The sequence below is a fragment of the Pongo pygmaeus genome, chromosome 7, assembly GCF_028885625.2.
Source record: "Pongo pygmaeus isolate AG05252 chromosome 7, NHGRI_mPonPyg2-v2.0_pri, whole genome shotgun sequence".
In the NCBI taxonomy this organism is placed as follows: Eukaryota; Metazoa; Chordata; class Mammalia; order Primates; family Hominidae; genus Pongo; species Pongo pygmaeus.
Window position 1 is genome coordinate 117,017,921 of NC_072380.2, and position 12,205 is coordinate 117,030,125.

Below are 12,205 nucleotides of genomic sequence, written 5' to 3' on the forward strand. Positions count from 1 at the left end.
ATTTAGACACTTTTTAAAAAAGCGATTAAAAGAGCCTTCCTACTCTCTCATGTATGCAATTAAATTACTTGGCAGTTTCTGTGGTATAATTCATAATGATTTTCATATATTATTAAATTTATAAAAATACCATTTGTCTTTTCTCCTTTCTCTAGTTTATATATGAAGAGAGATTTAAAATTCTGGACTAAGAAAAGTTCTAAATTAAAGTAAGTACAAAAATTAAGATTTTATCCAATATTCTTTCCCATTATATAACAACTAGATACATACTTTTTGATAATTTAACTACAATTTCTTATGCCAACCCTGTAGCATCAGAACGAGCAAAAAGGCAAAGATTTATCTTTCCCAGCAAGGATTTGAGGAGGAAGAAGATGGAAATAAACAGAATATTAAAAACAGAACAAATTATTCCAAGCACAAGAACCAAAAATATATTATTAATTAGAAATTAGTAATTCCCCCAAAAATTCATGAGTAAACAAAATGAAGCCCTTAATACTATGCCTAATAAGAAAAGTTAATATTAAGTCATTTACTACTCACCAGATATTATAACTAGGCTTTTTACAAATTCATATTCTAACTTAATATGTTCATTATTTGCCATAATGTGCCTTAGTACATTAAGACCATATTATAGGTACAGTTTGCACATTTACTTCTGCTACTAAGTGATAAGTTCCTTGAGAGAAGAATATTTTACTCACCACTTACTTTCACCCTCCTTGGCACCAGGTTCTATCAGGTGCTTGATACATGTTAAATGAATTGAATTCATTGCCAACAGGGTGACTATACAGCCTGATTTGTCCAGAACAGTCCTGGTTTTGTCACTGGTGCAGCATAATTAAAAATAATGTATTATTTCGCTTTCAAAGTGTCCTGATTTGGAAAATAAATTACCTGATAACACTAGGTGCAGACAATTAAAATTCTTTCTAAAATCATCAATATACTTTCCAAAGTGCAAACGACAATCCAGCAGGGCACTGAGCACCGGCAAATGGAGTAGCAGAGGTGAAAAGAGCAGGGGAAGAGCAGAAATAGATGGCAGCACAGAATACTGAAGCATCTCACCATTTGTGTTGCTTGCTGATCTCAACAGAAAGCAAGTCCTACATTTTGAGATTCTTCCAAAGGCTAGCTCTCCATTTAGACCAGCACTGAAGGGGCCCTACTTTCTACTGAGGATGCAAGGATTTCAGAAAGCTTATACTCTATTAAACATTACATCTATAGCTCCGTACTGGCCATAGAAAAAATGCAATGAGGCTGGGCACAGTGGCTCATGCCTGTAATGCCAGCACTTTGGGAGACCAAGGTGGGCGGATCACTTGAAGTCAGGAGTTTGAGACCAGCCTGGCCCAACATAGTGAAACCACATCTCTATTAAAAATACAAAAATTAGCTGGGCATGGTGGCGCACACCTGTAGTCCCAGCTACTTGGGAGACTGGGGCAGGAGAATCGCTTGAACCCAGGAGGCAGAGGTCGTAGTGAACTGAGATCATACCACTGTACTCCAGCCTGGCCAACAGACAGAGTGAGACTCAATCTCAAAAAACAAAACAAAACAAAAAAACAGCAATGACTCTGTGTACCCAGACATACCTTTGGAAACAGCATCCATTTATTTTTAATAATATAATTGGAATAGATTTCATGTATTATTATTCTCATTCTGTTAGAAAGATTTTGTAAGATGAGACTTTAGAAAAAATAAGCCTTGAATAAGGTTTTACTCACTTCTGAAATGCAGTATTTTATTGACGTATAAATATATTTAATTAAAACACACATTTTGTTATGGCCTGAAATGTGTTGCCTCCAAAACTCATATTTTAGAGTCTAACCCTAGTACATCAGAACGTAACTGGATTTGGAGAGAGAGTCTTTACAGAGTTAAAGAGTTAAAGTTAAAATGAGGTCATATGTGTGGCCCTAAACCAATGACTGGTGTCCTTATAAGAAGAGGAGATCAGGACAACACACACAGAGGGGACACTATGTGAAGACAGTAAGAAGACACCCATTTATAAGCCAAAGAGAAAGAACTCAGAAGAAACCAACCCTGCTGACACCTGAGTCTCAGAACTCTGGCCTGCAAAATAGTGAGAAAATAAATTCATGTTGTTTAAGTTACCTAGACCGGGATGTTTTGTTATGGTAGCCCTAGAAAACTAATACATATTTCTAAATGTGTATCTGAAATTCAGAAGAAAAAAACGATTAAAAAATGTAAAATATCTTTACTGCTGATTTCTTTTTTCAAACAGAAATTTATTTAAGGGTATTATCAATGCTCAAGAAGAGCCTAGTGGTCTAATCACAAGTAAACAGCTAAAAATAAGTATAATCTAACCCTTGATGAGTTGACATAAAATTCAGAATATAGTACTATATCTGTCCAAATTTCCAAATTTTCATAACTTCTCATACTCTGTAATAATCTGCATAACTCAGCAAATCTGCATTTGCAAGTGATCAATGCACATTATAAAAGCATACATGGTAAGAAAATTGATTCAAAGGGTAAGAAAGACCCAATTAGATTTTAATGTAACAGAGCACAAAATGCTCAATGATATGGTTTCAGACGCCACATTGCAACTAACCTTAAAGAAACTACCTCTTGTTGAGTTTTGGTGTAGTATCACAGAATAGTCACAATTATCTGAAAAACGCTATTAAAATATTCCTTTCTTTTCCAATTATACATCACTGTGAGGCTGGCCTGTCTCCTAGTATGTCAAACAAAGCATGATGTTGCAAAGGACTGAATGCGGAAACAGATATGAGAATCTAGCTATCTTCTTTTAAGCCAATCATTACTTTATAAAATTATAAAACAATTCTATTCTTATTGATGTTTTTTGTTTTGAAATATATATTTTTCATAAAACTATACTAAGTATTGATGTAAACATGCAATAGGTTACTGTTATTTTTAATTGAACTACTGAGTTTTAAAACAAATTCGCAGTTTTAATTTCTAACATAGTAAATATTGGTAGCTGTAGCCCATATAAACAAAAACTCTTTTAAGTCCTTGTTATGGACTTAATTGTGTCCCCCCTCAAGCCCATATGTGGAAGCCCTAAATCCCAATGTGACTGTATTTGGAGACACAGTCTTTAAGGAGGTAACTGAGGTTAAATGAGGTCATAAGGATGGGGCCCTAATACCATAGGACTCATGTTCTTATTAGAAGAAGAGGCACAAGAGACCTCTTGCTTTCTCTGAACATTCATAGAAAAAAGGCCATGTGACGACACAATGAGAAGGTGGCCATCTACAGGCCAGGAAAAGAAGTCTCACCAGGAACCAACCCTGCCAGCACTTTGATCTTGGACTTCCAGAACTGTGAGAAAAATTGATGTCTGTTATTTAAGCCATCCACAGTAGTATTTTGTTGCAGCAGCGCACGTAGACTAAAACAGGCCTCAGTAGTTTTTAAAGTTTATAATGGGTCCTGAGACCAAAACTTTTGAAAACTACTGAATTAAACAGTAACCATTTGGTTGTATAAATTAAAATGTTTGTAAACAAACATACTTTATAGTTACAACTTGGAAAAGTAATTATAATTCTCATTAACTATTCAAAATGCAAAGAAAAAGGGAGAAGGCCATCTTTAAAATAACCTGTTATTTGATATATACAATTATATATCATTTGAGAACGTATTTTTAAAAAAGTGAAACAAACTATGAAAAAAAATTAATGCAGACACTGAAGCACTTGCTTTGCATTTTCAGGAAACTAGGCTTGTTGGGCTTGTTGATGTGTTTGACTAGGGCATACCAACCCTTAGAGTATTTGTTAATTCTATTAACTTTCTGAATACAAAGTCAGACATAAAACAACAGAACAAGATTTGCTTCATGTGAGGAAAAAAGAACCAAACAAATTACAAGATGACACAAAGAGGTTAATCAATGCATTGATAAATACACTAAGTACAGTTTTAACCACACAAAACTTATCAATATAGGGAAATAATAAATGAACAGTAAGAAAATCTATTTCAATATATGCAAAAATACATATTTTAGTTCTCCTAGTAACTGTGGTTGACAGCAAAAATGGTAACAGAGATGTGGAAGTGTCCTAAGAATAAAAATTTTAGTAGTTATAAGTATTTAAGTAATTATAAAGTTATAAAGTAATTATAAGTTATAAAAGCCTAGATGGGTATAAAAAATACATTAACTTCAATGATGAATTTCTGAATTTCATGGACACAAGTATATTGTGTTGCTTTTAACAGCAAATAAACTGTGCGCTCAAATACAATAGTTTTATGTAGAGTAGTACTATAATCTAAAAATCAAGCAAAAAGCTGAATTTCTAAGGCTCTAATCCTAGGGATAGCATTCAAAATCACATTTCAGTACATTTCATTTCATATAACTTTGTATGGAAAGAAAATACTAATTCAACTTGAGCTAACTTTTCTCTAGGTTCAATGTTTGTATGAAAAAATAATTATGCAGTCCATTTGGAAAAGTATAATCAATCCATGGGCATGCAAGTATCAGTTTTATCTTATGAGAATTTCTCCATGTTCCAGTTACTTCATTCCTTATTACATGCTGCAAAAAGCAGTAATAATTTTTATAGCCAAATATCACTTCGTAAGATACCAGGTGGCTTTCAATATTTACCATATAAGTCATGCATGAAATTTAAACATTACAAAAAATGACTTACCAGTTGACACTCCTGAAATATGCACATTTTCAGAATGTTCTGCAAGAGCACCATTTCCTAAAATTAAACATAATGAATAAACTAATATCCAAGATAAAATTTACAAAATTTTTTCAGATCCTCCCTTTAAAAGAGAAACAACTACATAGAGCTCCTTTTAATACTGAGAAGCTAAAGTTTCTTATAATAATCTTCAAGACAATACTAGGAAGCTCAAAATCATAATAGCAATGGGGAAAACAAACATTTTGGAAATCTCAACAATGTAGTGTTATATATAAAGGTCAAAAAGATAGATCTGATCAACATCAGAAAGAATTTTCTATCAATTAATAATCAAAAGGGAAGTCAGTACTGCTACAAGAAAAAAGAGAACACAGCTTGTTAAAAATAGCATTCCCCTAAAAGCGTGTCCAAATTAGCCACAAGCCGGTGTAATTTCTGTCAGGGCCACATATGTTGGTACTTAAAAAAAAAAAAAAGTCTTGCATTGTCTTCTAAATCTTCAAAAAAATCTTTCAAATTTTTCTCACCAACAATTCTAACAATCTTAAGTATTGGGAATATTTACTCCCTCAAATTAATGTAAGCAATGTCTCTTCAGATATTTGTCTTAAAATTTTGTATTTTATACATCATTAGTTCTAAAGGTTTCTCTCTTTACCCATTAGTTGGATCTGGCATCACAACAGCTCAGAAACCGAACAGACAAAGAATTCTCCTTGGAGTCAGGTGGGGAAGGAAGCTAGTCAGAAAAAGCTTAGAAGGCAAACGCAGAATTTTCTTTCATGGTTGAGAGTGGAGAAAATAGCAAATATTGTAATTAACAACTTTTTTTTTTACAAGTATCACACTTCTATAATTGCTTGAATATTGTATTGCACCCCCCACCCCAATGCACTAAGCTGTAGGAGAACAGAATTTGTGTTTATTTGGCTTCCCACTGCAGGCACAGTTCCTGATACAGAGGAGGTGCACAAATAGCTGAAAGATGAATAAATGAGGGATGTCCTGATTATTAAAATGAAATCATGCCCATTAAGCACTTGATATAGTGCCTGGCACATAGCATTGAACAGGTGTTGATTTTTTTAACTGTGTAAAGTATATTATTGTTACTAAAGAAAAAATAACTGTGATAAAACAATATTTTTGGTTCAACTACAGCTATACCCTTCAAAATGAAAACATACATTATATTTCCCTCAATTAAGAATGAAACAGTGGAAATGATGAGATAGGTGGGAAGGCCATATGAAGTATACAAATAAATGATTATATTCATTTTAAGTACTGTGCATTGATGCCAAAAAAGGCACAATTTCTTTTTCCCGTTTATTGTTAAATGTCACACATACAGAACTGAAATGACTAGAAAGACTGTACCCATTTCTTTACCACACACAACTTATAAAAACAGGCAGCAGAAACAAAACATGAAACTGATTCAATAAAACACCTAACAAGGTTTGCCAAAGGTCAGTATAAACTGCCTAAATCCTTGCTACTCACAAGTAGACTAGCAGTACTGGCCACCTTGGGAGTGTGCTAGAAATGCAGAGACTCAGGCTCATTCCAGATTATGGAATCTGAATTTATATGCACACTTAGTGATCTATACGCACATTAAAGTTTGAGAAGCACTGGTAAGGTTTGGGCTTAAATCTTCTACTTCTATATTATACATTGCTACAAATCACAGCTACATAATTTGTGATACTAACGTTTCCAGTATCCGTAAGATAGCATATTATGCTCAGGAGAGTTTTAATATCAGATTTTACTTTTTTAAAAAAGAGACAGGGTCTGACTATGTTGCCCAGGCTGGACTAGAACTCCTGGGCTCAAGCAATCCTCCTACCTTAGCCTCCCGAGCAGCTGGGACTACAGGAGTGTACTATCACACCCAGTTTAGATACATTTTAAACATGAAATCTTTTTTCCAGTTTGGTAAACAGAGCAAAAACAGAAGGCAAAAAAGCAGCATAATGTAATACTGAAAATTGTGGATTCTGAGCTATATTGCCAGGATTCTAAAACCAGCTCCATTCCTTACCTGCTGTGCAATTTAGGGCAAGTTATCCAATCTCTCTGTGCCTCAATTTCATGTTTTAAAATGGAGATAATACCTACCTTTATAGGGCTTAGTGAAATTCTTTACGATAGTAAAAAAAAAAAAATCTAAAACTATTATCAACATGCACAGGAATAAACTGATATAGCCTTATAATAAAATATTCAATAAACAAATAATTATATATGTGCTAACTTGGATAGGTACACATATTAAGTTAAAAATGTTTCAGATGAGCAGTAAAGTATGATTTAATTTTAACTTTAAAATTATGTATGTATAGTTTATAATATGCAGATGTTAAACATGTCATATGTATGTCTATGCATTTATATAAACACTGATGAGCCTAAGGGTATAACACTGATGTGGAGGAAAACCTCTGGAACTGGAATTAGAGAGGAAGATTTGAATTGTATACTATAGCATTGGCCAAATTTGTTACAAACAGGCACAGATTTCTTTAAAAATTTTATTTATATTACAAAAAAGGAGAAACAGGTGAACAGAATATATAGTTCATTCCCATCATTCTGGATAAACAGAAATCTGGTAAATACCATGCTAATTATAACATATTAAAATTTCATTAAAGTATTAATGATTTTAAAAACTGGTTAACACTTTAAAACAGAAAACATGATACTGCTAATTAATTTCTCATACATTTACTCTAGTTTAAAAACAATCCTATTTAGAAGTTAAAAGAAATCAGTGATAATTTCTGTTAACATCAAAGTGATGTTTCTGCTTCTGAACATCACTTGAAGAAGTGGGCTACTTAATTTATGTGTACTGCCATTCTAAAAAATATTTTTACAAAGATGTCACTTTCAATTATTTCTAGGTTACCAGCAGATAGCCCAAAGAAAATCGCTTTGTTAATATAAAGCAAATTATATTCTCCTTAATGCCCCTCTCCCAAACCCCAAGAAAATTTCACATGTATGAATATGAACACCCACCACCAATCTTACTATGACTACAGTGTTCAAATGCAGCCATGTCAGATATTTTTTCAGATGTCACCCTTTAGAGGTAGCAAATACTGGAAAAAAAAAATAGTGTGATGAAACATTACTTCTTTAACTACACATTAGCAGCTAATTATGTAATGAACCAGTTAAGCAGATAAACCCTAAAAAAGATTTTTCACATACGAAAAAGTTTCATTATCACCTAAATCAGAAAATAGTTTGTTATGACAATTTTTTGGTCTCACTAAACACCAAGAAGTAACCAACCAACCCCATTTATTGCTTTCTGTAGTTTTGACTACAATATGGGAGAGAATCAACTAAAATAGATGCTGCTTTAAAAGGAAAGAAACTACATAACAGTGATAAGGAGTTTGAGTTCTAGAGTCAGACTCCTGTAATAAAACCCCAGCTCTACTGTTTATATAGTCATGAACTTCAAATGACTTCTAAGATTCAGTTTGCTCACTTATATAATGGGGATGTTATCATAAGAGAATGTCTAAATTTATAGTCTGTGCATCCCTGTTGCTTTATTAACTTTCTGTCTTCTTTTACATATTTCTGTCCTTTTTATTTAAGAACTAAAGTTCTTAAGAACAGCTAATAAATACATCTAAGATTTGATAGGTATGTACCAGCCAAATCCTAAGTGCCTTACAAGGGTTCACTCAGCTAATCCTTAAAACAATGGTTCATTTTACAAATGAGAAAACCAAAGCTTCTAGTAGTTTGGTAATTTTTTTCCAAACAGCTAGTAACTGCATGGATTGAACATTCAAATACACAGTCATTAAAAAGTCTGTATTCCTCACCTCTTAAAAAGATTTCAGGTTCAATACTAATTCCCACAACATTAAAAAGTTTGTGTTCCTTACTTTTTTTAAAAAAGGATTCAGACATGAATATATTTCTTGCTTGTAAAAGAAATACTGCTTAGCTCCCAGAATTAAAATCTACCTGCCACAGCATTCCAATTTGTAAGAAAAACATTGATTTAAAAGTTAATTGACTGGCAGCTACAAGAAATGAAAATGCTCAGCTTCCTACAATTTCTTTTCTACTGCTCAATGAGAGTAGTTATCAAACATAAACATATATAAACATATAAACCAAAAAAGCAAAGATGGTTCCTATTTCATTGTACTTAAGGAAAAAGTTCATAATCCTAATAGGGCTTGCCAAGCTCTCCACAGTCCGATTCTTCCTAACTACTTCTAAATCTTTATCTCTTGTGACCCACTTTCCCATTCTATCTCTTCTTTCCAGTAATAATGGATGTCTTTTAGAAAAGTATCAACTGTCTCTCTTGCCTTTGGATTTTCATTAAACATTATTTCTTTAGGGAGGTATCTCTTGATTCTCCCATACTAGGTTAGGTCATTCTGTTATAGGCTCCTTTAGTATCTGACACTGTCGCTTTTTGAAAATTTATCACATTTGTTTTATCTGTATAATGCCTATATTCCTTACTAGATCTTAATTTTGGGGTGGGGGGAGTATTCTGATGGGACACAGCAGGGTTTTCTTTTGCAACCCCAGTGACTAGCACAAAACATAACACATAGCAGGGAATACTTAGTCCATGTAAGTAAGAGGCATGCAGAGTCCCTGCTCCTGAAGAGTTGGTAATCTGTTGACAGAATAATTGAAAATATATAAAACAGAAGCAAACAAAATATAATTAGCAAGCTTCTTATTCAAGGGGAAAGCCTAGAGGCTTTTCTACTAAAAACAGGGATGAGGAAAGGAGTGGCCACTATAGTTACTAATATTAGACAGTGCAATTAGACAAGAATTGTTTAAAAAAAAAAGTAAAACTGTGTCCATGTGCAGATTATATCTACTTGGAAAACCCAAGACAGTCAATAGAAAAATAACTATAAAGAACAGGAAAATTTAGTAAGGTAGTAGGATATAAAATAAGCATACAGAAATCCAAAGCATTCGTAAATACAAACGATAGCCAGTTGGAAGACATGGCAGAAGACTCCATTTTCAGTTGCAATGAAAAAAGATTAAAAGAAAAAACTCATGGAACTGCTGCTGATTATAAAAGAGGAATTAGCAACAGATCACCAATTCTGCTGTGAACAATTAAAAAAACAGAAAAACTCGTAAAAAAAAAAAAATTCAGACACTGGACAACAGGCAATGTAAGACTGTGATCCCTGAGAAAAGGGAAACAAATTAAGGTGAGTCCTATTACTGCCCTTTCTGCCTGGAGACTTCCTGGACTCTGGCATATTGAGGGAGAACCCAAGCAAAGCAGGGAGATCTTGCTAAGCTGAGGAGACAGAGATGAGAGTTTAGAGGGGCTCAGTCAACAGAAACATTGAGAGTACCAGTATCAGTTTTTTAAGACAACGACACAAGAAACAAAAACCTCCAAAATTTGCATCACGGTCCTAGTCTTAGGCTGAATGTCAAGCTGCACATGTGTAAGGTGACACCATATAAGAATAGGCAAAGAACTACTGCTGAAAGCTTAAATAAACACTTCCATCCCACAAATCTGGAAGACGCTAAAGTTCTGACCAGCAAGAGAGAACTCCAAAGTGAAGAGACCTTGATAAACACACGGGTATTACCAGACCAGGAAGTCCACCCACACCTTAGGAGTAGAACTAACTGCCAAGTAAAAGCTACTCTGTAATTATCCTAGCAAAGCTTTAAAACAAGCTTCAACTAGAACTCAAAAATTGCCAGTGGGAATATAAAATAGTACAACCACTTTGGAAAACAGTTCTTTCAAGATGAACATATAGATATATGACCTAACAATTCCACAACTAGGTAAGGGAAATGAAAACATATAAAAAAGACAAAAAAGAATTCCAAAAACATAGAGTAAAAGAAGTAACACAAAAGTATTCATTCTGTATGATTACATTCTATTCTATAAAGTTCTAGAACAGGAAACAATAATCTATAGTGACAGAGAGATCAGTGGTTGCCTGATCTCTGTGTGTTATTTTGTCAGGCTGTGTGCTGGCTTCCTCATCAGCCTGACAAAATAACTACAGCACTTCCAGGTACCACATCCAGGGGAAGAGACAGTATTTGCATCTCATCACTTGTAGCCAAAAGCCTTGATATTCATTCTGTTTAGAACAGCTTAGGTCACATGCCCAACCCTGTCAAGGAAAACAAAATGGAATATGATGATAGGCGTAAGCCTAGGAGTGAGGTGTTGAATTACATTTTCTGAAGCATTTAAGGGCATTGTTAAAAAGAGAAAAAGGATAACTGGATGGTAGGCAATCAACAAATAGCTACTATAGCATTTTCCCTTTCAAATAAAATCCAATGCCTTGTCCTTGCATTCAGGATCTACGTAGCACAGGCTCCAAATATACTTTTCAATTTTAATTTCCCATACTCCTTGTGCACCAAACACATTAGTCTTCTGCCCTGTTTAAAAAACAAAAACACAACCACCACAACCCAAAACCACAAAAATCCTCTTCTCCTTGTATCTTATCAAATTTTTAGAGAAATTTCAAGGCTCAATTAAATGTTACCTCAGCCATAAAGCTTCTGGAGATCACCTCAAGCAGAAGTAATTCTTTTAAACTCCTATGGTCAACATTTTGCATCCTTTAATGAATGAATGGATTCAGCCATTGACTATCAATAACTGCTAACATCAGAAAAAAAGGACAATGAGACATCACACATCATGGGCCTCCTAATGGAAGAACACAAAGAAAGAGAAACCTGAATTTGATCAAGCCTCTATCTAAAGCAGCACTGACTAACAGAACTTCCCACACGATGGAACTGTTCTATCAAGGCACTGCCCAATATGGTAGCCATTAGCCACATGTAGCTATTAATCATTTAAAATGAGCCTAGTGTACTTTAGCAACTAAGTTTTAAATTTTATTTAATTTTAATTAATTTAACCTTAAATTTAAAATAGCTCATGTGGCTGACAGCTACTATATTAGGCTTTATAGCTCTAAATCCATTTACCAGTTTACTGAAAAAGCAAACGACAGAGGACCATTTTAAATCATGTTACAGAAGAATACTCAAACTCCAGAATGAAAAACTCTGAATTGTTTCAACAAACATATATATATTTTTAAAGTTGTGAAGAAAGTCCACAGATTGAAAAAGGCTTAAAGGAAGTACTGAATAATTACAAACTGTGGACCTCATTTAGATTCTGATTCATAAACAAACACTTAGGACATTAATGAGACGACTGTAAACACAAACCAGTTTGGTTTTATAAAACTGAGGAAAAATTAACAATCATTCCTAAGACAATGGCATGGCACTTATATTGATTTAAAAAGAAAGCATATTTGTTCTTTTAGAGATGCACTCTAAAATATTAGTGGATGAAATGATGTATGGTATTTCTTCAAAATACGCAGAAGAATTTAACAGGCTAGCAAGGAGGCAGATTGGCTCTGGGTTAATAA

The 12,205-nt window shown here is 33.8% G+C and overlaps 1 protein-coding gene across 2 annotated transcripts in view; it reads right to left on the reverse strand.

The window, feature by feature from the left end:
• LRP12 (LDL receptor related protein 12) overlaps positions 1–12,205 on the reverse strand; it is a 96,941-nt gene that overhangs the window by 36,002 nt on the left and 48,734 nt on the right. The window contains exon 2 of one of the 2 annotated variants that reach the window (XM_054497583.2): positions 4,719–4,775. The exons of the other annotated variant lie outside the window; for it this stretch is intronic. Coding sequence (XP_054353558.2) covers positions 4,719–4,775 — 57 coding nt within the window. The remainder of the gene's footprint in view (positions 1–4,718; positions 4,776–12,205) is intronic. 2 annotated transcript variants of the gene reach the window in all.